This window comes from Cydia splendana, chromosome 6 (genome assembly GCF_910591565.1).
Source record: "Cydia splendana chromosome 6, ilCydSple1.2, whole genome shotgun sequence".
In the NCBI taxonomy this organism is placed as follows: domain Eukaryota; kingdom Metazoa; phylum Arthropoda; class Insecta; order Lepidoptera; family Tortricidae; genus Cydia; species Cydia splendana.
The window spans coordinates 11,810,944-11,835,925 of record NC_085965.1 but is presented as its reverse complement, the minus strand read 5'-3'; the positions used below and the strand labels follow the sequence as shown (position 1 = coordinate 11,835,925).

The window sequence follows — 24,982 nt, the reverse complement described above, 5'->3', positions numbered from 1 at the left end:
ATCAATAGTATTTCAGGAGGAACAATGTAAAAAATAAAATTTCTGAAAAAGAGGAAGAGGATAAGGAGGAAGAGGAGGAGGTGGGGCAACACTCAATAGGAAAGTAAGAAGTCAATTACTCAGGAATATAAAGTGATTAAAGGCACTCCATGCTTTAATTTTTTTATTGTAGAATCAAGAAAAACTTCAAATACACCTATGACTTAAAACTAAATAAAGATGTTGACTAGATGTATTAATCTTTTAATAATATCTTATCAGCGGCACCTTCAGACAGTAGCTCTCGCTCTGCCGCTGCTTTGGATGCTGCTATTCTCGGCTTCACATACTTAAAGTACTTGTAGGCATGATCGCCTAAGAGCAGTGTTCCATAAAGAGTTAGCCCAATGCAAACTATTACGCCCCCTCTGTGTAACTTATCATAAAGCATATTCCTTGCATACTTCTTCATGATTCCTGTAAAAGCAACGATCAGGAAAGAGTTATTTGTTTTACAAGGGGGCAAAGTTGTTGTTTAACCGCTCATGCTCATGCTTGATACCCGAGCAAGCGAAAGATTCCAAAATTGATCCACAAGCCTAGCGAGTGGTTCGAAAAATGGAATCTTGAGCGTTGCGAGGGTTTCAAAGCACGAGGGTTAAACAAATTTGCCCCCGCGTGAAACTCGAAATTTTTCACCACACCAACCCGAAGCAAATATTAAATGTAAAATATCAAACGAAATCAAATCCAAACGAATGTTATTAAATATTTATCATCCAAAATCATCATTTAAAAGTAAATTCAACCAGCAAACATGAGAAAACAACTCAAAATTTGCATTTGATTACTATGCCTCACATGTGAATAAAATGCAATTTTGCTATCAGTTTTTGAAGTGCAAAGTATGCCCTTCCGAGCTGGTGTGGTGAAAACAAATGTACTACTTTTACTTTAGACCGAAATAACAAATTATCGACATAACAGAAAAGCATTATGAAATACCAACTATGCGACTGTTTGTGGATACCAGTGTATAGAACCTATATAATATTTACCTTGATTTGTAGCAAACTGCAGAAAGTGGTTAGTATTTATGGTTTATTTCATTAAGTAAATATTAAAAGAACAACTTAAAGGTTACTCATTAATCAAACTGACATGTTATGTCACTTGACATCGACCAAAACAAACTTCCTAGCATAATGATAACCATGATAAAGATAAGTCATTTTATCTCTTTTACTATAGTTTATTAGACAGAGATGGAGTAACGATTTTCGTATAGAGTCTCAACATGCTAGGGAAGCGGTATCTCGGGATATTTGAGACATGTTGGGACAAATTACATATAACTTCTTAAGGCTTGTACAGACCTTGCAACAAATGGCATGCGATTTTAATTATAGTTTTGCCCAGGACTGTCTCATCTCAAACATAGACAGAGAGAATCATACTGTATTTGTCTTACGTTAGTACTAGCACCCAAAAGAAAGGGATGAGTATAATTTTCCTGGTTCTTACTGACTGACAGAAGTTGTGTTTGCCAGACTATACCTTTTTTTTATAAGAAAGTATTATTGCAAATGGGACGTTTTTAACGTAAACCTAAACAGTTTGAAATGGAAAATGACACTGACTTTTTATTTTTATGTCACAATTGTCGTGCAATTGTCATAGGATTTAAATGATCGTAGTATTTGTAGGTTAATTTATTAAGAGTTTAATAATAATAATCAAATTTAGATATCAATCAGAGTTAAGAGAGAGAAACTGCCTACCTAATACCTATTTCTTCCATTGCCATAACTATGAAATATAGGCTGATTTTCACAAGCTACAGTATATTCAAGTCGATTAATTCAAGACTTTCATTAAGACCGTTTTCTTCTAAAGTGCCTTTAACACCGGTAAATACATTAGAGAAACAAGAGAGTACTAGAGTGAATGTTGATAAGAACACCTTAGCGCTTTTAGAAAGACTGTCTCTAGTTAAATGTGATACAGCAGAAGGGGTGAAGGTATTAGAGGATTCTATAGCATTTGCTGATAAAATTCTTCACATCAATACGGACAATGTCGAACCACTGTACTCAGTGTTAGAAAAGGAGTAAGTTTCGAGAACATAACTGTGTCGCTTAACTTCAAACTCGGGTAAATCCATTCAAACCTCAGCAAATAATGTACCCTATTACCTATTAATACCCAAAATCGCATAATCTGACAGATGCATCGCATCGCATAATATTCGAGTTTGAAAATAAGCGACTCAAGTTAGCTTAGGTTAGCTTAGGTTCACATCTTATTGCAGTTTACTTAAGGAAAACTTGTTTTATTTCAGGAACTTAAGTTTACGTGATGATGTTATAACACAAGGAAATTGTCAAAAAGATATTTTGAAAAATGCTACTGTAGTAGAGGATGTCTATTTTGTATCGCCCCAAGGAAACATACCTCTGCATGAAGTAGAAGTTGAAGAAAGAACAGCAGAAACAAAAGAAAATGAGAACTCAATTACAAAGAGTCATTAATTTAAAAAACTTTTTCAAAATCATAGATTCTTCTAGTAGTCATGTTACTTATAATTTTAAGAAACCTAGTAAAGTTTTATGTAATAATATTTACATCAACTGGTTAAAATCAATTTCTACCAAGAGCACCAAACATTTGCCTGTATTGATAAACAAGGGCTTGGAAGACTTAAAGAAAAAAGTTCCACCATTTGGTGTAATAAGCCCGTGCATACTTGATCAGCATGACATTTCTGTCCAACATTGTCTTTCCCAATTTGCTCCGGAAAAGAAAACTAATCTGCATTTGAAGCTTTACATAACGAAACAGGATGCAATGCAGTACTTCATTCAGTGGCAACGTCTCAGGAAATATTGGTGGAGTTCAGTAAGTAAACATTACCAGTGACTAGCAAATATTCAAGATGAACAACCTCCATACATGCTGCTTTCCGCATGCCTTTTTACTATTTTTAAATTTTAACTTTATACAATATTTATAATCTGTCACCTACTGCTATTTATGACTTGTGTTCCGTTCATGTCTGAACAGACAGTCCAATCCAACTTCAAATTAAAAGGCCTACTCTGAAAGACTTTAGCTGCCTTCAAAGATGATTGTACAAAGATACTTTTTTTTAGATAACCACCACACCAAGTTTATTTTCTATAAATGAAATGAAGTATGTGGATGACATGACTAAGGTGGACATAGTGGCTCAATTTCCTTGGGGCCAAGAAGTTGTTGAAACTGTCACATTGAATAGTCAAATCACAGTAAGTAGTTTTTTTTTTTTTCATTATCCATATTTCATAGAAGTTTGATGTTTAAAATAACACTTGCACAGTGTGGGCTATCAAAATCGCTTCCAACTTAGCTTGGTCTAACTTTAACAACACTGCTGTTATTCATTTTAGATATTAATCTAAATAATTCCGACCAAATTCATGAACAATTCTAGTTTAATGTGCCTCGGTGGAATGCTACAATGCGATTAGTTGATGAATTCGCACCCCGCGCGCGATTGGTCGCAACTAGTTGTGTTGGACTGCACACTTGGCTCGCATTTGTGCCCAGCGGTGTCACTGACACAAAGCCCGTATCTTTACGAAGTAATAGACTTATAAGCCAATGGTTTTTATAGGATGTGAAAAACGCGCTATGTATCAGCTGTTCCACAACTCTAGAAGGTGCCTTGTTTATTCTCCTGCTGGACGGCCAGAATAACCCCTCTGAAAGCCACTTGAAGCTTCACAGGAAAATGGCGCCATACAAAATATCTTTTGCCTTAGACTACAAAGGTAAAGTATAAAATAATTAGAAAATATAACATGATAATTATAAATTATTCAGAATTTTAGCTGAAAACCACGTCAGTTCCGTACACAGCTACATAAGAGGATTAATTGTGGCTTTCCATCAGAAAAGGGTCTTTATGCTTCATGTGCAATAAGGACAATTCTATCAGAATTTCTGTTGGAATTTCAGATAAAAAGATCCTTATTGCACTTGAAGCGTAAGCTTTCTGTGATGAAAAGCAACAATTTTTATATTTTAGCCCAACGGTTTGTTTCTTACAGATATCGACAATAAAGAAACATTGAATGAATTAGCTATCTTGCTGTACAACATATTGGAAGGTGAAAAAATATCCACCTGGCTTCCAGACTTTGCCTTGTCAATGGAATCACAGGTAAACAAAACAGATATTATAGAATTTACCATACAGTCTGCGTATTTTGTAATATTATTATTTTATTATCTTATCTACCCAAGGTAATACTACCCTAATATAAGTTAATGTTTCTCAAAGTCACGAATCTCACGATTGTCTAGAGAGTTGAGTCTTCGACAGACCTTGCGACAAATGGCATGCGATTTTACATAATTACCGACTAAATATGATACGGATCCAATGCCGGAATGTATCGCAAATCGCATATGATTATCGGTGAGGTTTTTAGAGGCCGTTATGGTTGCGGTAGGTAAGTAGGTAGGTATGATTCGTTATGTAATAAAACGCGCGCTAGTTACCATTATTTGATAGTTGATAGGTATTTTCAAGTAGTATTTCGGTCGAAGTTGAAGCGAAAACTACCTAGTAAGGCCTTCTTTCCCGTCTGGATTGAAGGTCGGATGGCAGTCACTTTCGTAAAAACTAGTGTCTACACCAATTCTTGAGGTTTGATGCCAAGCGGTTTCCAGGCTCCTGAGCCGTGGCCAGAATACGGGACAGCGACGCGAGGAAGATGAATGAACTCGTTCCACAATTTTCTTACAAGTTGGACTAGTGATGTACAGTCACCTGCAATAATATGTTACTCTTCGAAGGCCGCAAAAGTATTTGACACCATCTTATTTGTCCTAAGAGCGTGTCACATATTTTTGCGGCCTTCGAAGAGTAACATATTATTGCAGGTGACTGTACCTACTTACGTTTTTACTTTTCTCATTCTAGATAAAGGAAAACCTGCTCATGGGAGTAGCTTACACAGCCGTGATCAGTGAAGGTACACTGTCAAATGGAATCATGCATTTATTAAACAGCAACACTACTCTTAAGGTAAACAGAATAATATTCTTGAATTGAAAATGTGTCATTTATTAGAACACTGGAGCTATTTACACAAGTGGCTTACATGTACAGTCAGCGTCAAATATATTGTAGCAGCCAAAGTGGCCAAATAGTTCGTCACATCGTACTAAATATATGGTGTAACGAACTATTAGACCACTTTTGCAGCTATAATATATTTGATGCTGACTGTACGACCCACGTAAATACCAATTTTATTTCATCATATGGATACATTCAACCAATGAAATTCTAACTTATCTGGTTGTCATTTCAGGAACAAATACACATCGCCGATTTAAGTTCTTACGCAGCACTTTTGTTTCAAAAGTAATTATAGATTTAAGTAGAAACTAGAGTGAGTAACAATAATAATTAATAAAAGTTTATTAATCTAAACTGGGGTTGTCTATCTTAGCGCCACTTGCACCATTCCACTAACCCGGGGTTAACCGGTTAAACCTGGAGTTACCACAGTTACCAGTACAATTTGACACTGGGTTAACGGTTTATAACGGGTTAACTCCGGTTTAATGGGATGGTGCAAGTGCGCCTTTAAAAAAAGACCCAAGTATGTCACTTTCAAATTTATTTAGATACCATTTTATTGCAAGACAATACATACAATGTTTTATTGAATGACACTGAGGTGCAAAAAAATACATCAAATTGTCCATTGCTGCTCCGCTGGGAACAAAGCTTGGCTCATTGTCGATCGGTTATCGGTTAGTTACGTCAATTATATACCGTTAAATTAGACATAATTGATCTGTCTATCCGGCGAGACAAATGGATACTCCATTACTCCCTACATACATCCAGTTTTATAGTAATATACCAAAATAGACTCAAAGCTACTTGATGAAAAACTACAGCAATCTCTAAACTTTTTCGTTCTTTTTAATGCAGCTCAGCGTAAAATATAAAAACTCAATAATTTGATCTATAATTAGTACAAGCCATAACTCGTTACGCAATATAAAACCGAAATCTCTTACACATACATTTTGAGTTTAAGTCAGGGGAAATTTTATCCTAAATTTATTTAATTGCTTGCCTCTTTAAGTTCGTAAACATGTATGTAATCTTATGTTCAAGTATTTCATTCTAGTGTTATATGTATATAAATCGTAAATATAGTAGTAACTAGGTACTATCTAATTATTATAAACTGAAAATGCACATGGCCCTTGATTTCATGAATTCTAGAGAAATCATTTCAAATTGCTTCCATAGAAAATACAATGTTAAAATCATCGATGAGCAAACTGAATAGTATTCACATTCGGACACTATAAAGATCAATATCCCTCCATCTATCAGTGATAGATATTGTCAAGCTTAATTTAATATTATAGAATGGATTCAAGTCTTAAAAATATTTTCTTTTGAGAAGACTTCCAAAATGTTTACAAGTTAGTCACTACGCTAATTTCGTAGTGCTACGCCGTAACCGCTATCATGTAGGTAGTTTTAGTTTTGTAGCGAAAATAGAGGCTAGACGATAGTTTTATGGTTAACGCTTAACTGGTTTATGTAGCGACAGGTACATTCATTAGGGCAATGTTAACAGATAAAGAAGCTTAATTAATTGTTGAAATTAACTACGGAAACGGGATAGGGATTTATCAATTACATTATACGATACATACGATAAAATTCATCTATAATAAGCTTAAGAAACAGTTCAAATAACTAATAAGCAATCAATTTTGATCTGTGTTAATAATTTTATTAACATAAAAATATTGTATTCAGCCAATGCAAGTATCAATTTACCGCTCTCGTAACGTTATACTGATCAAAATTACGCAAATTATAATAAACAGTAATAATAATTAAGTATAAAATTCCTCACACAATTGGTTTCAGTAATCAACATTTCCACAACTATACTGACAATGGTTGTATATCTAGATCTTAGGTAAATTATTGGCTTATAAAAACACCTTCACAACACCTGTGTAAAGTTTTATTGCATCATTAAGCCGGCAGTTGCAGCTTCTTTCCTTTTAGAACTGTAAAAAGAAAAATAAAGTAAAGTAAATAACTAGAGAGCTACAAAGTTATTCTAGACTTGAAGTGATATAAACGTAAAGAGCAATAATGAACCGGCCTCGCAGCCTAGATATGCGGGTACTACTACGGCTCTTGAACCCGCTCATAAAATGAAAACTGAGTTCTTAAGACACTGAACACAACATTAAGCGGCTGTTTGAGATTCCTAAAACCGGTGACTACTACTGCGGTTGGCTCTTCTCAAGTTTGCCGACCCCTGGGTCAAGTGCAAGTCGAACTCGCGTCCCAAGGGTTCCACTGCACACATTTTTGAACGAAGTTCTTAATACATTAGAACACACAGCTGGCTAGGGGCACGGCCCGGCATTTCCAAGTTTTTTAACTGAGCTATCAGAGGATGGTTACTAGATAACTTTAGTAAATTTGTTCTAATTTAACCAATTTTGTGAGAACCAAGAGATTGTGAGCTCGAGTCCCAGTAAAGGCTAAATACTTCTAGCATGAATATCCTGATTTAAAGTTTATTGATATTATTCACATCTAAGAAAGAACCGTGCTGCCCCCAAGTTTCACGGCTAAAGAAGATGGATGGATGATACTGTATAATGTATGGGGCCCTTCCAGCGACATAACACATATATTATATTACAGCTACAGACTTTACACCTTTTCTATTACACTATGAACTGCATTTTGGATGTACCATCGCCCCATAATAAGACCTGTTTTAGACGGCGCGCGAACTCGCATGCGATTTTAGTTACATTGCGGACTGTTGGTTACGTCTAATTCAACCAACCGATCAAAACACGCAATGTAATGAAACTCGCATCGTCTAAATGAGCCCTAAAAGCTTAGCCTGCGACGAGGTTTAGTCTACGTAAGATTGTTCCCAATAATATTTATTTAGAATAACGAACACAGACATCTCTGAATTTACTTTCTTAAATAACAAACAGAACGTTTTTACGAATGCATATTGATGGTCATACGAGTAATACTCATAATATCCAATTCTGTTCAATTTAGAATACATCTATGAACCCACGCGTTTAATTCTACTGATTCTTACAACTGACGAGCGTGAGTTAACTATACGTAATCGTATGTGAATGTGTGTGCTCTTTATTCTACTCTTAATCAAAAGCCATGCTACGCTTCGTGAATTATATGATCTATTAAGGGGGAGTATCAACTTTTTCTTGTCCCTCGTAATAGTTACGGTCTCCTGGGCCACGGGTTAACTTGATTTTAACCTCGTAAGGCACAATATGCATCACAAATTTACAAGGATCACTCAGTTTCAATCTAAATAGAACCTTACATAAACCAAATAGAATAGCATTTCTTTTGTATCATTGCTTTCTCAAACAAACGAAAATAATCCGAATTTATTATACTGCAAGGTTCAAATTAATAAAAAGGAAATCTTTGTATGGTGGGTCTTACGAAATTAGGCCACTTAATTCACAAAACGCCCCTCAGGGGTAGTTACCCCAGGTTCGAAATAATGCTTTTCGTTACACCAAAGGATCCACGGATCACCGATGGTTTCCAGGAAACACTTAGGGTCGGTTGCACCCAACCGTCTGTCACCGTTTTGCGTTCAGTAAATTTTATTGTATGGAAAGTTTCATACAGCTTGGCAAAAAAGAGTAGAAATTAAAAAGTGACAACACTGTAGTGTCGTCCTTTTCAAACCAATACATATAAGAAAACGGGATGACACTACAGTGTTGCCACTTTTTAATTTCTACTCTTTTTTGCCAAGCTGTAGTTCTCTGCTGCTTGACTTTGATCAGTCCGTTAATTGTGGTTGGTGCAACTGGCCCTTAACTTAAAGTGGTCGGGGAGTTTATTAACAGAATATTTCTTGCCTTTCCAAACAGTGTGTAGTAAGGGACAAAAAATATCCTTATCAATGATAGATCAAGAACCATTGCTCTACACTACCTAATGTAAGGACGCTAAGAATTTCGTACATTGACTCGCCTGTTTCTATCTCTATCGCAAGCACGTAATTATATTGCTGTCCCGCCCATGATGCCGGCGAAACAGCAATATAATTATGCGCGTGCGATAGAGACAGGAAGAGGCGGGTAAATGTGCGAAATTCTTCGTGCTTAGTGGCCTTACTTTAGGGTGGTATTCCATCTGTCCAATGTGTATTTTGTCTCACATTTTGCTTAATGAGAGAGTGAGACGCAATAATATTGGACCAAGATATTGGACAGATGGAATACCACCCTTAGCCACTAAACAGTTTGATGCTCGTATAGAACATATCTACATGCTATGACCCTCCACCATTATGCAAATCACCAATTGAAATAATTATGTTTACCTTTCGTGATGTAAAGATAGAAGAAATCGCAGTACAGGACAGTCTGCACGACGCCAGCAATGATAGCGATTAGCTCGTAATGATCCTCCACGACGTAGCGGTACACCTGAAAACCAAAATACAATCATTGCATCTAAATACTAAATAGGTAACACTTTCTTGCACGTGACGTAATTCTTTAACCTTTTGGACGCCAATGACCGATATATCCGCACCGCAGGTTCAACGCCAAAGATTGATTAATCGGTCACAGACCACAGAGCAACATAGACCTACGTGCATATGCATAAAGTTTAATTTCAGTTTTGACACTTCGGTGACGTGGCGTCCGGGTGGCTGCTTTTATGTTTGACACGGCGTCGAAAAGGTTAAGTATGGTTAAAAGTTATAATGATGGTTTTGATTATTTGTTTTTTTTTAACGGTCGTAGTATGAATCCGTTTATACTGCCCGATTTTTTTACTGTTATCAATTTACTAAATCTAATACTGGATACTACCAGGCGTGTCTCACTCCGCGATTTCGTCGCTTTGCTACAGGTAGCTAAAAGTGCATCCTTCGGCCCCAATTTTGGGGTTTGCCATAAGCCGCGCGTGGCGCTATCGCCACCTAGCGGCCATATCTGTGCTGATCGTAACAGACGCGTTTTGTTAGAGAGTGAGTCTTCTGTACTTAGTACTATTATTTATTCTGTGATACTACTATAACTGTAGAAAAATGCATCCAGCTAAAACATATCTGTATACACAGTCAATGACTTTATCTTGAATCTTATCCAACTCTATTGTAATAATTTATTAATAGGAACATTACAAGTTAAACTACAGTCAAAGTACGTCAGTAATAATTTTTACAAGTAAAATTGTAAAAATGCTTTAGAAATTGTATCCAAATAAGGGTCCGGGGGACTTCAAACCATAATTATGAGTAAACAATTCAATAAAATAAAAATTTCAATAGAAATTTGGGTGTCAGTTGTAGTTGTATTGTATAGTTTGTCAAAGGACTGTCTCATTTCAATCATAGTACTAGCACCCAAAAGAACAGGATGAGTATAGTTTTCCTGGTTCTTAGTGACTGACAAATTGGTTTGAACAATTTTATTATGACAACACTAACCAAACCATCCAGTACAAGGGCTGTTGTCGGTATCATATTGGATCTTAATGATACTATTCAAACCTTATGCTAAGAATCACAGCATTATGTCAGAGATGGTGAATGCATTAAAATTTCATTAATAATGGTATAGTAAGTAACAAATAATAATAATTACCCAGTTAAGTAAATAGAGTGCTCGGTAAGATCCAAGGGCAAACAGGTAATGAGAAGTGATGCTCTCCGCTTCACCCGTCTTCGATACTAAGAACAGCTGCGGCAGGATGGCGACTGATTCCAAGTAAATGGAGAAGGTCCACATGACCTGAAAATGACACAAATATTATTACTATCAATTTGAAAGCACCTTCTCTTCTCTGGAATGGAATTATTGAAGGTAAATTTTTTTTTTAGAAACCATGTTAAATAATGGTTGGGAGACTACTTATGATAAATTCAATCCATTAAAAAAATTGGCCAAGTGCAAGTCGGATTCGCACACAAAGGGTTCCTTACCATTACGCAAAAAACAGCAAAATCATGTTTGTTGTATGGGAGCCCCACTTAAATATTTATTCTGTTTTTAGTATTTGTTGTTATAGCGGCAACAGAAATACATCATCTGTGAAAATTTCAACCGTCTAGCTATCACGGTTCATGAGATACAGCCTGGTGACAGACAGACGGACAGTGGAGTCTTAGTAATAGGGTCCCGTTTTTACCCTTTGGGTATGGAACCTTAAAAATGAGATGTAAACTCCTTGTAAGATAAGTCAAGCCATAAATACACATACCACAATCCTCTCACTGTGTATAAATATTAAGTTTGGGTGAAAAAATGTTATAAGTAGCTAATTGGTATTTTTTAAAAGACTCACCTCTAGCACAGTGAAGTCATGGTGAATCAGCAGCGCCAGCACAAAGCATGGAACCAACAGAAACTCAATTCTGAACGTGTCATGGTTGTGGTCATAGGTGGCTCTGAACTTGACGTAGATCAAATACACAGTAGCGCAAGAGGCGACGATGAACACCAGTTTCATAACAGTGTTATAAGCAGACACGTAAGTCGTCAACAGATCTAAATATCGCATCGTATACACAATTGCAAAGAGTATCTGCGATTTTCCTGATATACCTGTAAATAGACAGAAAACCAATACGTTAATTATGACTGAATACTCTTCGACGATCACTCCACATAACATAACAGACGCCGAGCATGCCGGTCATGTTACTACCCAAAGTGGAATCATATTGTACCTGCACATGATCTCGTTTTCCATATTTTAAGTAATAGTATAATAATAGCTAGAAGGTGGGACAAATCACCAAGTAAACGGAATATATTCATGGTTTAATATTTTAGTGCACTACTCCTTATCTTTTTAACGCCGCGTATACTATCATCTATCAAGCGAAAATGACGTGGCTGAATGACAGAACCTTCTTCATTCTTGTTTGAGAAGACAGATAATCAAAATGTATCCCCATATCTTCATTCATCACATAGAGCACGTTTCGGCCCTTGATTAAGTAATTTTAATATGTAAAATTATTAATGTTAATCAATTTATTCAATATCGAAATATTTTAACCAAAGACAGACGCTGTTTAAGCCTCAATTTAAAACGTGGAAATGCAGTGCAATGTTTGACAGCTCACTTGACAGATATTAATTTGAGGTTAGTTTTCTGAAACCCTACAAACGTGACCTCATGTGCAAATGTAAAGACGTAACGTAACAAATAGATTCAGAAGTTTATTTCAAATGATGTGAATTAGTGATTTCTTGTAAATTTAACTTGAGCTCTCAAAATGGTACGCCATAATAATCAGCTGCCCAACAACCTCACGCAACTGCAAAATCTAATCAAGAGGGATCCAGAATCATATAAAGAAGAATTCAATCAGCAATTGGCTCATTTTGAAACCACTTTGGAGATATTTAACCTTAATCCGACGCAATACAACAAGAAATTAGATGAACAGTCTATGTTCCTAGCTCAAGTGGCCCAGTGCTATTTGGACGACATGAAATTTTTTCCTCAGAAAATAATTGATATCTTAAAAAGTCACAACACGACTTTGCACAATGATATGCGTCTTGCATTGTGTAAATGTTTAATTTTACTGAGAAACAAAAATTTCATCACACCTTTTGATTTGTTGGAACTGTTTTTCAACTTATTGAAATGTCAAGACAAGCACTTGAGGGAGTTCTTAAAAACTCATATCATAACAGATATTAAGAACATGAATATGAAGCATAAAGATATGAAATTTAATTCAACACTGCAGAACTTTATGTTTTCCATGCTGAGGAATTCTGATGCCAAAGCTGCAAAATTATCATTGGATATTTTAATAGAGCTTTATCATAAGAATATCTGGAATGATCAGAAGACAGTGAACATAATTGCTGACATCGGATGTTTTTCCAAAGTAACTAAGGTTATGGTTGCTTCATTAAAATTCTTTTTGGGCCGAGACGAGGCTGAAAAGGAGGAGAACTCGGACAGTGAAGATGAAGTGGATCCAAGGGACACCATGATTGCCAATAAATTTAACAAAAAAACAAGGAAAAGAGATAAGATGGTTGAAAAAGTGAAGAAAGTAGCAAAGAAGTTAAAAAAGAAGAAGGAAAAGGCTCCTGTATTTAATTTCTCTGCACTGCACTTACTTAACAACCCACAAGGTTTTGCTGAGAAACTGTTCAAATTAATGGAGTCATCTAATGAAAGATTTGAAGTAAAACTCATGTGCCTTGATGTCATCTCAAGGCTTATTGGATTGCACAATTTGTTCTTGTTTAACTACTATCCATTCATTGCAAGGCTCCTGCTGCCACATCAGAGAGAAGTCACTAGAATACTTCAGTTTGCGGCCCAGGCGTCCCATGAACTGGTACCAGCTGAAATTATAGAACCAGTTATGAGGGCTATTGCAAATAATTTTATCACAGAAAGGAACTCCACAGATGTTATGGCTGTTGGATTAAATGCAGTAAGAGAGATCTGTGCCCGCTGTCCTCTTGCTATCACAGAGGACCTGTTGAGAGATTTAGTACAGTATAAAAACTACAAAGAAAAATCAGTCATGATGGCTGCCAGATCACTCATTCAGCTATACAGACATTCAATGCCCACTCTTCTGCACAAAAAAGACAGGGGAAGGCCAACTGAAGCTTCCTTAGAGCTAAAAACAAAGAAATATGGTGATATGGACATCAAGGACTATGTGCCGGGCTCTGAAGTTCTTCTAGAAAAGAAGGATATCACTGAGGATGAGAAAAAGAAAAAGAAAGGAAACAAGAAAAAGGGTAATGAGTCTGATAGTGATGACTGGGTGGATGTTAATTCAGATGAGTCAGAAATTGATATATCTGACAGTGATGAAGATAGTGATGATGGAGAAGAAGAGGAAGAAGAGGTTGTCGAAGAAGAAGAAGACAATGATGAAGATGCAGGAAGCGAAGATAACCAACCAGAAAGAAATGAAGCAAACATTGATAATGTAAACACTAGGAAAACATTAAAAGCCAAAAGAAAGTTAAATAAAGAAGATATTGCAGAGAAAGTTGAAACTGCAAGAAATATAGCAATGGAAACTATTTTCACTGATGACGATTTTAAGAGAATTGATGCTGCACAGGTTAAGAAACATGTGAGTGGAGTAAAGAGAAACAAGAGTGTTGTAGAAGATGAAGAGGAGTCTGGAGAATTAGTCCAGCTCTCTGCTATTGAGAATATTCACAAAAAGAGGAAGCATGACAAACATGCTAGATTGGAATCAGTTCTCAAGGGACGAGAAGAGAGAAACAAATTTGGTTATAAAGATAGAAGGAAGAATATACATTGCTCTAAAACTAACCGAGAAAAGAGGAAAACTAAGAACTATCAAATGGTCAAACATAAAGCTAAGGGCAAAATCAAACGATCATTTAAAGACAAACAGATTGCTTTCAGAAATTACTTGATCAAGCAGAAGAAAATGAAATAATGAAAATTAAAATGTACCTTTTCTCAACTCTGTATTGTTTTCTTTGAAATATTTGTTGTTTCCTTTACAAGCTTTTTATTTAATTCCACGCATCCTATTTTGTATTGAAGGTGAATGGTGAAGAGACTACCCCCTTATTCATAAACGTTTACTAAGTTAACAAGCCGATAATAATCGTTTGTCCCTTTTCAACATACCAGTACGTCGGATAGGGACAAAGGATTATTATCGGCTTGTCAACTTTAGTAAACGTTTATGAATAAGGGGTTACCCTTTACCAGTACAGTTTTATTTAATCGCAAACCAATTGTATAATGTACGTTATGTACGCAATAAAGCCCCGTGTGTATTCGAAAATTAGAACGCAGCCATGAATGTAGTATAACTGGATCTGGCATGGGCGGTGGGGGGGAAATGACCGAGCGAGATAGTCTTATATATCTTTCAGTAGGAGTAGGAGAGAAAGCGCAGCGCTTTATGGAGGGTAACAAATAACCCGACCAAATTACGTAAGTTGTTTTTGATATGTTGTCAGGAATGTTAAAACGTGTTTTTAATTTCGTCGCATTGCGTACAGGTCACCTATAGGATCCTACCATCCATGAACACAACCTTTTATTTCTTATGTTGGTAGCACGGATCTAGAATGAATTTGGAATGGGGTTGGCAACTGTCAAAGGTTTGCCTAGATGGCGCCATCATAGCTTGCCCCTTTTTCTATGAGATTTGGCTTAAAGAGCTGGCATCCAGGGTATTAAAAAAACAAAAATTTGACACAATTCTAGGGATTGACGGGGCAAGCTATGATGGCGCCATCTGCTAAAAACTTCCACCGGCCAACCCCATTAATATATAACTTCATGTTGGTAGCCTCAGCCACCTGTCAGTGTCATTAGCATCGTCATATTTTGTAAATGTCAAACCAAGTATGTATTTTCACCAATGATTTAAGATTTTGAAACATTTTGGCAATTTTGGTTCATAAAGAATATTGGATTGGTACACACAAATTAATGCAAATACGTTACTTCGCTTCGAAAAGTGTTCTCTGACGTAAATAACAGTGATCAAAAGTTTCTGGTCTTGTTGTACTATCATCGCAATGTTAAAGCCAAAGGCGTTGACTCAGGTCCTAAGCCAAGCAAACACGGGAGGAGTAGAAAACACATTGTACGTATCACGAAGTAAATAAAAAAAATTATGTTGCTGGTTGCTCATAACCACTACTTATATTTTTTTATTAACAGGTTGCTGAACCATCAAGGAGCTCTTTTGGCATATTCTGGATACAATGACAAAGATGCCAGAGTCACTGCTGCGATTGCGAGTAACGTGTGGTCTGCATATGAAAAGAACGGCAAAAATGTTTTCAAAGAAGACAAATTGCACTTAATATTGGTAGATTGTAATAATGGAAAAATTGCAATTACCCAAGTAGCTAATTTACTGCTGTGCTTATATGCCAAAGAATCTGTGGGATTCGGAATATTGAAAGAGAAGATTAATGCTATAGCACAGTATTTAGAGGGGCCTTTGAAACAAGTTGCTAACTCATAATATCTTGACATCTTTAGCCTTAAGTGTTTATCTATTACAATTTTATACATATACCTATTTAAAAAATAAAAATGCAAGTACCTTGACAATTATTTTATTTCAATAACATATTATATTATAAATGGATGCTGATACGCAATAATGAGTCAACCCACATTAATTTTTCAATAAGATGTCAACTCAAAATATTGACGCTTAAAGTTGACATTTTATTGCAAAATGGATGTGGGATGACTCATTTTTGCTAAACACCATCCAAATATTATATCTAGACATTGAATTACATTTTAACTGTATAAATAAAAGAAAGTTCTGAGTATACATGTACTATATTATACTCAATCATTTTTATCATTGAGGACAACTTTATGCACTTCTTTATACAACTTATGTTTTTCTCGGTTATGTACTCTTAACTCATGACTCAGCAGTTTCCGCCTGAAACAAAACAATATTTATACAGGGTGGCATTTCAAATGGGGCAATGAGGGTAGCTGTGACTGAAAACATGATTTTCTATGAACTAAAGAAATTCACACCGATTTTCTTAAATAATGATTATATTTGAACAACAAAGGAAAGATGCTGAAGATAACTGCCTCAGGCAAGATACAAAATCCCAACTGGGATGCCAGACTTAAGGCTGAGGCAGCTAGACACCCTCTTTAATAACATTGAAAGGATATGCAATATAGCATAGATATTTTCAATTTTTTCTTCATTTCAAACATGTTCTTAAATTTGGGAACAGATAATACAAATTCAGATTTATTTCTGTTTAACCTCACCTTGATATGGTAGTATAGTAGCACCAATAAAAGTCTGCAGCGGATTTGATAGCCCACGCAGTGTAAGTGTTATTTATACGTCATAATTTCATAGAAGTTTGACATTTAAAATGACACTTGCACTGCGTGGGCTATCAAAATCGCTGCAGACTTTTTACGGTCTAACTCTACTATCATTTATTCTGTGGTAAAACCTTACCTTGTCCATAAATCGCGACCGCAAACAGTGCATCTATATCTAACATTTAAATGGGCAGCGTCATAATGTTCCTGTAGTGATTTCTTTAACCGGAATTGTTTCTTGCATTTACTACACTGTAACATAAATTATAAATGTTAAATTAATTTTCTAACAGCAGCAATATTTTCAATCTCTTAAAAATACATGTCATTTGTCAAAAAATAATATATATATATAAAAAAATGATATAATCATATTCAACAATTTTACCTCAAACTTTTTACTAGAATGTGTGAGCTGATGTTTCCTCAGGTTGCTTGGGTTGACGAACTTTGCAGGACACTCGGAACACAAGTAGGGCCTCTCGCCTGTGTGTATTCTCATGTGAAGAGTTAGGTAAGCCTGCTGCTTGCCTTTGTATGGACACAATGGGCAGGGGAAATTACATTTATCTGAGTGTAATAACCTGCAATCATTTATTTTAACTAATTAGAGAATGTATGAATGTAGGCCTGGAAATTAAATTGGTTGACTTATATAAGTAAAACTAGTTGACGTAAAATAGACAAGCTGGTGGGGCTTCTGGCACTTTACACAAGTTTATGTACCATATTTGAGATATACTTGAGTTTTGTATCTTACTTCAAGCATTACATGTTACCAATACCAGGGGGGTGTCACTGCGCAGTTTAGGTACATTTGGCCGGCGCGCCGCGCGGAGCGGCAGGCGTATGGCAGTGGGCTGCCGCTCGACCGCACGATAGTCGTGTCACGTGGCGCTCGCGCAAAGGAGATTCACGGTTCATGCGCAGTTATAAGTTTCAATTTTGTTGCAGGCGGCGAGTATAGGTATAATTTTATACCTAAATCTGACTTTGGTGAAGGAGTGAATATTAGTTATTCTGTGCCAATACGGTACTTTTAAATACTTAGAAATTCTCTACAAAACCTAGGTCATTTTTGAAGCTTACAAGTGATTCCTCAATGACCCTGCTGTGTAGCATATTTTGCCACAAATGTGACAGGTGTACTTCTCAGTCCGCAAATGTACAGTTTTCTTGTGTCTTCCCAGGTTAGAGACAAGTTTCCCACATATTGGACAAGGAGGACAAATGCAGTTTTGTTTGACACGGTGCTCTTTCAACAAATCCTGAAACCATTTAAACTTACAGTTCACATTTGATTTAATGAAGGACATTAAACATGTTACAGCATGTGTAACTCTACTTTTCATTTAACAGGTAACTCTACTTTTCATTTAACAGTAATGAGCTATAAACTAACTAGCACTAATGAAATATTACAAATTAAAGAAACTAACCTTTGAATCAAATGTGAGGTCGCACCTTTGGCATTTTATTGTTTTCTTAGATGTGTCTTTAATTCCTACATTGGTTTCTCTAAGACCCCATACATTGACTTTCTTACTTTTACTACTCCCATGTTCTCTCTTAATAGCAAGCCGGCTGGATCTTCTTTCCATCATTTGATTAATGATAAAGGTGAAATCATGCTTCACTATTGAGGCGGCATGATTGTCTAAGCATACAAAATCAAAGTTAGAATTGTAGAGATAGAAAATAGCGAGACTCAACCAAATTACATAAAAAGGTATACTCACAAGCTTTTCTGGATTGTGTTTGGCGAAACCATGAATCTGAAGAAGCTTTTCTGGATTGTGTTTGGCGAAACCATGAATCTGAAGCCTCACATTTTTTCTTAAAGGATAAGGCCACTTTCAGTTCTTCTAAGCAGTTCTTACAGATATATTTCGGGTAAGAATCTGCACTACTTACCTATAAGTAATTTTTTTAATCAATAGGTATATTAATTTAAAAAAAAGTTGTCAACAAAAAAAATACTTCCACTCACCCAAACATAAGATACAGTTCTAATTGCACACGAAATATCAATTCCATCAATTTTGCTTGTGATAGGTATGTCGGCAGGGCTAGTGCAGACTCTGCAAATCATCTCATTCGGAAATACAATCTCGTCACTAAAACAAAGAAACCCGTAACAAATGCCAAGCTGTTTAAACCATTTCCAAATTACTAATATAAAGAGCTTCATAATTAATAGTTTATAAACATACGATTTTCTTAATGAAAACTGTGATTCTTGATTTTCGTATTCATCTTCGCGTTTTTGCTTAATGGACTTCCATAAAACATACTCTGCTAGCTGAATTGAGCTCATTGGAATAGTTAAAAATATTGTCTACTCGTTTTCTTAAAAATAAGAGTAATATTTACAATGTAATCAATAACAAAACTGATCAAAACTTTTACAGTAAACCACCAGTATGCTTGAACTGTACAAATTTTTATAATTTTATTGACAATCTATTCATATCCCCCACGACCTGTCATGCTCCTGCAACGTCGGAACCAATAAAAAAACTAACCCTTCAGCGACTAAAACAGTGTCTTAAATAACATATATGGAATTGCTTAGCTGTTTTTTCACTTGTATTGTAGTCTCGAAAATTTTAAGGGTACCTAATTTTAAGGGTATAAATAACAAGATTTAGCTCTATATTATACTCATAATCAAGCAAATTTAATTACTTTGCAATAAACAAACGACAATATACACGTTTAATTTTTTTGACAGATGCTAGCACTCCGCAAGCGTGCACTGGTTTAAAAGTAACATAAAAACGCATCTGCTTGTGACTGATGGGAGATGTTGGCTGAATCAGATTTTTCTTATTATTGTTTATTGATAAAACTACTTGCATCTTAAGACCTATTGTAATCCTGTACGATGAATTTATCCGAAGAAAGCAACTTCGGAAATGGTCTTTTATATGTGGGATTTAATCAAGACCAAGGTAAGTAAAAGTTGCATGTTGGAATTACATTATCTTGTCGGTTTTTTACTGTTATACTGTAATAGATTTTTTCGTTATTTATTTAGGTTGTTTTGCTTGTGGAACCGAGAATGGGTTTCGAGTGTTTAACAGCGACCCCCTTAAAGAAAAAGAGCGTCAAAATTTCGCCGAAGGAGGTCTTTCCTACGTCGAAATGCTGTTTAGATGCAATTATATGGCGTTAGTCGGCGGGGGGAAGACGCCCGTCTATCCGCCGAACCGAGTCATTATATGGGACGACTTGAAGAAGGACTCTGCTATATCCCTTGACTTCAACAGTCCAGTGAAAGCTGTGAAATTGAGAAGAGATAGAATTGTTGTTGTTTTGGGTAAGTAGTTTATCAGTAACCTCTTATCAGTGATTGAAATAGCATTATTTCCGTGAGATAAATGTATCTTCTGTCTTTGCAGAGAATTTAATTAAGGTTTACACATTCACTGCACAGCCCCAGATGCTGAATGTTTTTGAGACCTGTCAGAATCCTAAAGGTCTGTGTGTTGTCTGCCCAAACAGCAACAATGCTGTTCTTGCTTATCCCAGTCGCAAAACAGGCCATGTGCAAGTAAGTGATATCAATGTACAAATGCCTAGTATGCTCTAGTCTCAGTTCGGTGTACCCATTTTAAGAATATAATTATCTTTTTTTATTCAATTTGGATTCATCCTTCTGTAGCTGTGAGAGTATGTAGATATAGTACAGAATGATGCTAACATGTCTTATTTTTCGGTTAGTTAGTAGAACTGAGCAGTCATGCCAGTACAAGCAGCTCTCCTGACGGACATCTAATTGCTGCCCATGAAGCCCCCCTCAGTTGTCTCTCGCTGAATGTGGGTGGAACCCGCCTGGCCACTGCTTCCACAAAAGGCACACTAATTAGAGTTTTTGATACAGCCACTGGACAGAAATTAGCGGAATTAAGAAGAGGTGCTCATCAGGTGAGAAACATATTTTATTTAACTAACTCTTTGTATTAAAAGCAAAAATGTTTAATAAATGTTTTTTGATACACATGTTGTGTTCCACATTGTATTGATATATGTGTATTGTAAGTCGATAAATAAGAACTCCCTATGACAGTTCAAATATGCCACAATAATTCCGGTCTCTGCATGGTTATGAATTTCTGTTGATATTCAAGACACTTGGAAGCTGTAATTTTATATTTAACTTCTACTATGTATGGACAGTAAAATTACTATTTTATTCCCGTTTATCATGATAACTTGTATCACATGAGTTATGACTGTTATGACTAATAAATAAGTTAGAAGGAGTCATACTTCTCATTACAAAGTTATTAAAGAATTATTTATTTGTTATTGCTCGTTTCACAGTATAAAATTAAATATTAATTATAAGATATAAGATATTTTTGCACAAATTGACTAAGCCCCATTAAATTCTCAGTGTTCTAAAAGATTACTTTTACAGAATGCATTAAAGGTTCCGTCACACAGGCGCGTTTTCGGGGCCGGCCCGAGCTCGGCGTGAGTGTTTTATATGTAAAAGCGGCGCGCCCCGCTCACGCGCCGTCCGCAAAACGCGCCTGTGTGACGGAGCCTTAATGGTTTATTCTCAGAACGTTGGTGTATTTGTATATAGCTATAAGTAGTATAAATTTAGAATATTTCCTATTAATTTCAGGCAACTATTTACTGCATAAACTTCAACCACACTAGTACCAATTTGTGTGTAACTTCAGACCATGGCACAGTCCATGTGTTCAGTCTAGAAGACGAAAAGTTAAACAAGCAGTCCAGCTTAGCAACTGTCAACTTTCTGCCTAAATACTTCTCAAGCAACTGGAGTTTCTGCAAGTTTACAATACCGAATGGCCCACCATGTATTTGTGCATTTGGTGTAGACAAAAGCTCTATTGTTGGTAAGTTTACTTCACTCGTGAGATGAATAGTATGTAATTTTAAAATAACTTTTTTTAAAGAAAATAATTCAATTTTATTTACCTACACATCCTCAAATATCACGTTTTTAACATAAGAAATTCATTCATCATCTTCCTTCCTTCATCAGTTCCCTGATATACATCAATGTGAAGTCAAAAATACTTCAGAAAGTAAATCATTTCTATGTAAGTAATACTTATCATAAAGTGTTTTCCTCCAATTTCATTGCGGGTCCACACTAGGGTTGCCAACCGTACTATATTATATAGTATTGTACTATATTTTGGCTCTCTGTACTATATACTTTTGGAAAAATATATAGTACGCTAAAATACTATATTTCCGATTAAACGTATTTTACACTCATGTTTAGTATTTTATCTAAAAGTACTATATTTTTTTGAAATGTACTATATTTTTGATGGCTTATTCTGGAAAATACTATATTCTTCTTCTGCTTCGACCTAGCGTTTTCCCGGCCTGGCGCCAGGGTCCGCTTTCCTGCTCAGTCTTCTCCACTTTGCCCGGTCTTCAGCATCCTCGGGTGTGAGATTGTTCTCCCCCATGTCCGCTGTCACGACGTCCAGCCAGCGTTTCTTAGGCCTACCGCGTGATCTAGGGCCTTGGACAGTGAGATTGAGGCATCTATTTCCGACGTAGTCTACCGGTCTGCGGCGTATATGGCCATACCATCGGAGGCGACTTTCCTGCAGCTTATCCGCTACATCACGGATTCCGAGGCTGCCACGGATGTGTTCGTTACGTATGCGATCTAGTCGCGTAACGCCACACATCCATCGCAACATCTTCATCTCCGTGACGTGAAGCTGCTGGACATGCCTTCCGAGGACAGGCCAGGTCTCGCTACCATATAGTAGGACTGGTCGGATGATGCTCTTGTACACAAGGCCCTTTAGCTTCACCGGTATCCTGGGGTCGCAGAGGACACCGGTTACTTCTCGCCATTTTGCCCAAGCAGCGCTAATTCGGGCTTGGACGTCGTGATCGATTTCACCCGATTCGTGCAGCACGGACCCAAGGTATTTGAATTTATTCCTTTTTAACGACATAATCGTCTCCTACCTTTATGGGGTCGGGGTCCGTGCCGCCACATGCCATGTACTCGGTCTTCGCAACATTTAGTTTCAGACCGCCGTTCTCTAGCGCACCCTTCCATTGGTTCACTTTATGCTCCAGTTTCTGTTTATCCTCATCTGTCAGTGCAATGTCGTCAGCGTACATCATAAGCCATGGAGATGGTTCGTGAACTTTTGCTGAAACTACGTATAGCACTACGCTGAACAGAAAAGGACTCAGGGCTGAGCCTTGGTGAACACCAACTGTGATCGGGAATGGGTGAGTATCGCCAACGGCGGTCCTTACTATGGATTCCGAGTTGTGGTACATGTCTCGGATAATGTCAATATAGGTTTGTGGCACATTCTTCTCCTTCAAAGCCCACCAGATTACCTGGCGCGGTACGCAGTCGAAAGCCTTCTGTAGGTCCAGAAAAGCCATATGCAAGGGCGTTTTCTTTTCCCTGTAGGCCTTGACTAGCATTCTTAGGGCAAAGATGGGATCTATAGTGCCACAGCCAGGACGAAACCCATACTGACATTCCGAGACCGTGCACTCTTGCCGGAGCCTTGAGTCGATAACGCGCTCGAAGAGTTTCATGGTGTGACACATGACCTTAATACCTCGGTAGCTTCCACAGTCCTGTACACTACCCTTGCCTTTATAAATTGGCGTTATAATGCTGGATCTCCATAAGTTGGGCATTTTGCGGCTGGTGAGGATGCGGTTAAAAAGGTCAGTAAGTATGATCACACCATGAGGACCCATCGATTTCCACGCTTCAATCGGTATGTCGTCAGGACCCACGGCGTTTCGGTTTTTCATGTTGCGAAGCCAATTTCGCACCTCGTCTGGCGAGTGGCGTAATAGGGGCAACAAGTCCAAGATTAGGGGGCAGTTCCGGAGGAGACACATTTGCGTGTTGCGTGTTCAGCAACTCGTTGAAGTAGCTACGCCACCTCTCCTTCACTCGGAATACGTCGCAAACCAAAGTGCCGTGGGAAAATACTATATACTATACTATATTCCACCAAAAAAAAGTTGGCAACCCTAGTCCACACAGAACGAGCCGCCTCACGAGGCAATTGCCGCGTGAAGCAGTTCTCTCTGCTCTGTGTAGACGTGCCTCGGCCGCATTGCCTCGGGCGAGTTACGTCCTACAAACGGCTAAACGGTAGGACGGCTCGTAGTCCGCAACCCCCATACACAATCCTACCCAACGAGGCGGACTACAAGGTAGGAGTGTGAACGGGGGGCTTTATACCGTTATAATAAAGAATTTAGTCATTAAAGTTTCTCAAAAACATGCAATATTTTGATTTGTAGAATTAACGCAACTTATTTCATTTATTCCAGTTATCTGTGCTGATGGCTCCTATTACAAATACAAGTTTAACGAAAAGGGCGAGTGCACGCGAGATGTGTACGCGCAGTTCCTCGAGACTTCAGAAGACAGGTAAACAAAGTAGGAATTAAACTATTTAAGAAATTATATTGTGATTATATGCTATTTTCCTTTTGATATAATGTTAATTTCGATTTTATTTGCCAACAAGAACACAAACTTTTGACAATTTTTGATTTGCCAAAGGTTTCATTGGAATGTTAAGTAAGTAAGTTGGAAGAGTTTGTGCACTTGATGCCAGAGTACTTTGTATGTTTATATGTTATTGGTGAAACGTGATCAAATGAATTTTATAACTTGAAAATAATAATTGTTTATATTAGTCACGCGAAATCACTATCATTGTCATTATTTTGTACATCATCTAAGAATGTTATAGATCTCAAAAAGAATTTTATCAGTGTGACTGATTTGTATTGACTTTATTAAATTTTTTATCGCGATGTTGTAACGGATTTAATGGTCTTGAAATCATCTCATGATCTATAACTAAATAAAATATTGCTTATCTTGAAAGTGAATTGCTTCTTTATTTCTGTCAGGAAGCCTAGCCAAGATGACAATTGTACATCGTCAAACGAAAAGAAAAAATATATAGGCCCCGTGCATGAACTATAGGGGGCAGCATAGGAGCCGTCAGATTTATGGCGCGAGGCGTAATTGTG

At 36.9% G+C, this 24,982-nt stretch overlaps 7 protein-coding genes across 7 annotated transcripts; 5 read left to right on the top strand and 2 right to left on the bottom strand.

Moving 5' to 3' along the window:
* Positions 1-1,701: 1,701 nt before the first annotated feature.
* On the top strand, positions 1,702-2,639 carry LOC134791446 (glutamyl-tRNA(Gln) amidotransferase subunit C, mitochondrial). Its single transcript, XM_063762468.1, has 2 exons — positions 1,702-2,089; positions 2,321-2,639. Exons 1-2 carry the CDS (start codon positions 1,791-1,793, stop codon positions 2,508-2,510), a joined length of 489 nt encoding a protein of 162 aa, XP_063618538.1. The 5' UTR covers positions 1,702-1,790; the 3' UTR covers positions 2,511-2,639.
* LOC134791439 (DNA polymerase subunit gamma-2, mitochondrial) lies at positions 2,482-5,468 on the top strand. Its single transcript, XM_063762460.1, has 6 exons — positions 2,482-2,877; positions 3,132-3,266; positions 3,635-3,791; positions 4,071-4,183; positions 4,949-5,053; positions 5,343-5,468. The coding sequence occupies exons 1-6, from the start codon at positions 2,482-2,484 to the stop codon at positions 5,397-5,399; spliced, it is 963 nt and encodes a 320-aa protein (XP_063618530.1). The 3' UTR covers positions 5,400-5,468.
* Positions 5,469-5,639: 171 nt separating this feature from the next.
* LOC134791427 (ER lumen protein-retaining receptor) lies at positions 5,640-11,964 on the bottom strand. Its single transcript, XM_063762447.1, has 5 exons — positions 11,790-11,964; positions 11,405-11,664; positions 10,705-10,851; positions 9,429-9,534; positions 5,640-7,083 (listed from the first exon to the last, which is right to left on the bottom strand). The coding sequence occupies exons 1-5, from the start codon at positions 11,878-11,880 to the stop codon at positions 7,049-7,051; spliced, it is 639 nt and encodes a 212-aa protein (XP_063618517.1). The 5' UTR covers positions 11,881-11,964; the 3' UTR covers positions 5,640-7,048.
* A 271-nt stretch (positions 11,965-12,235) lies between these two features.
* Positions 12,236-14,598, top strand: LOC134791426 (protein SDA1 homolog). The gene has a single exon (XM_063762446.1). It carries the CDS (start codon positions 12,345-12,347, stop codon positions 14,526-14,528), a length of 2,184 nt encoding a protein of 727 aa, XP_063618516.1. The 5' UTR covers positions 12,236-12,344; the 3' UTR covers positions 14,529-14,598.
* Positions 14,599-15,488: 890 nt separating this feature from the next.
* LOC134791425 (ragulator complex protein LAMTOR2 homolog) lies at positions 15,489-16,174 on the top strand. Its single transcript, XM_063762445.1, has 2 exons — positions 15,489-15,698; positions 15,776-16,174. The coding sequence occupies exons 1-2, from the start codon at positions 15,631-15,633 to the stop codon at positions 16,083-16,085; spliced, it is 378 nt and encodes a 125-aa protein (XP_063618515.1). The 5' UTR covers positions 15,489-15,630; the 3' UTR covers positions 16,086-16,174.
* A 204-nt stretch (positions 16,175-16,378) lies between these two features.
* LOC134791424 (zinc finger protein 59-like) lies at positions 16,379-19,339 on the bottom strand. The gene is made up of 8 exons (XM_063762444.1): positions 19,150-19,339; positions 18,927-19,053; positions 18,676-18,850; positions 18,376-18,593; positions 18,026-18,204; positions 17,325-17,520; positions 17,073-17,188; positions 16,379-16,523 (listed from the first exon to the last, which is right to left on the bottom strand). The coding sequence occupies exons 1-8, from the start codon at positions 19,251-19,253 to the stop codon at positions 16,424-16,426; spliced, it is 1,215 nt and encodes a 404-aa protein (XP_063618514.1). The 5' UTR covers positions 19,254-19,339; the 3' UTR covers positions 16,379-16,423.
* Positions 19,340-19,711: 372 nt separating this feature from the next.
* LOC134791423 (WD repeat domain phosphoinositide-interacting protein 3) lies at positions 19,712-24,833 on the top strand. The gene is made up of 6 exons (XM_063762443.1): positions 19,712-19,890; positions 19,977-20,258; positions 20,341-20,492; positions 20,663-20,866; positions 21,576-21,813; positions 24,269-24,833. Exons 1-6 carry the CDS (start codon positions 19,824-19,826, stop codon positions 24,370-24,372), a joined length of 1,047 nt encoding a protein of 348 aa, XP_063618513.1. The 5' UTR covers positions 19,712-19,823; the 3' UTR covers positions 24,373-24,833.
* The last annotated feature ends 149 nt before the right edge of the window (positions 24,834-24,982 follow it).

Coding starts and splice junctions, on each gene's coding strand:
- LOC134791425 (XM_063762445.1), top strand. CDS start 15,631: ATGTTAAAGCCAAAGGCGTTGACTCAGGTCCTAAGCCAAGCAAACACG. Junction 15,699..15,775: donor GGAGGAGTAGAAAACACATT/GTACGTATCACG, acceptor TTTTATTAACAG/GTTGCTGAACCATCAAGGAG.
- LOC134791423 (XM_063762443.1), top strand. CDS start 19,824: ATGAATTTATCCGAAGAAAGCAACTTCGGAAATGGTCTTTTATATGTG. Junction 19,891..19,976: donor GGGATTTAATCAAGACCAAG/GTAAGTAAAAGT, acceptor TTATTTATTTAG/GTTGTTTTGCTTGTGGAACC. Junction 21,814..24,268: donor AGACAAAAGCTCTATTGTTG/GTAAGTTTACTT, acceptor CATTTATTCCAG/TTATCTGTGCTGATGGCTCC.
- LOC134791446 (XM_063762468.1), top strand. CDS start 1,791: ATGAAATATAGGCTGATTTTCACAAGCTACAGTATATTCAAGTCGATT. Junction 2,090..2,320: donor TACTCAGTGTTAGAAAAGGA/GTAAGTTTCGAG, acceptor GTTTTATTTCAG/GAACTTAAGTTTACGTGATG.
- LOC134791439 (XM_063762460.1), top strand. CDS start 2,482: ATGAGAACTCAATTACAAAGAGTCATTAATTTAAAAAACTTTTTCAAA. Junction 3,267..3,634: donor CATTGAATAGTCAAATCACA/GTAAGTAGTTTT, acceptor TGGTTTTTATAG/GATGTGAAAAACGCGCTATG. Junction 3,792..4,070: donor TTTTGCCTTAGACTACAAAG/GTAAAGTATAAA, acceptor TGTTTCTTACAG/ATATCGACAATAAAGAAACA.
- LOC134791427 (XM_063762447.1), bottom strand. CDS start 11,880: ATGAATATATTCCGTTTACTTGGTGATTTGTCCCACCTTCTAGCTATT. Junction 11,665..11,789: donor GAAAACGAGATCATGTGCAG/GTACAATATGAT, acceptor GTCTATTTACAG/GTATATCAGGAAAATCGCAG. Junction 7,084..9,428: donor CTATCTTTACATCACGAAAG/GTAAACATAATT, acceptor TTCTTTTTACAG/TTCTAAAAGGAAAGAAGCTG.
- LOC134791426 (XM_063762446.1), top strand. CDS start 12,345: ATGGTACGCCATAATAATCAGCTGCCCAACAACCTCACGCAACTGCAA.
- LOC134791424 (XM_063762444.1), bottom strand. CDS start 19,253: ATGAGCTCAATTCAGCTAGCAGAGTATGTTTTATGGAAGTCCATTAAG. Junction 19,054..19,149: donor CAGTTTTCATTAAGAAAATC/GTATGTTTATAA, acceptor TCTTTGTTTTAG/TGACGAGATTGTATTTCCGA. Junction 17,189..17,324: donor ATTCTAGTAAAAAGTTTGAG/GTAAAATTGTTG, acceptor TTTATGTTACAG/TGTAGTAAATGCAAGAAACA.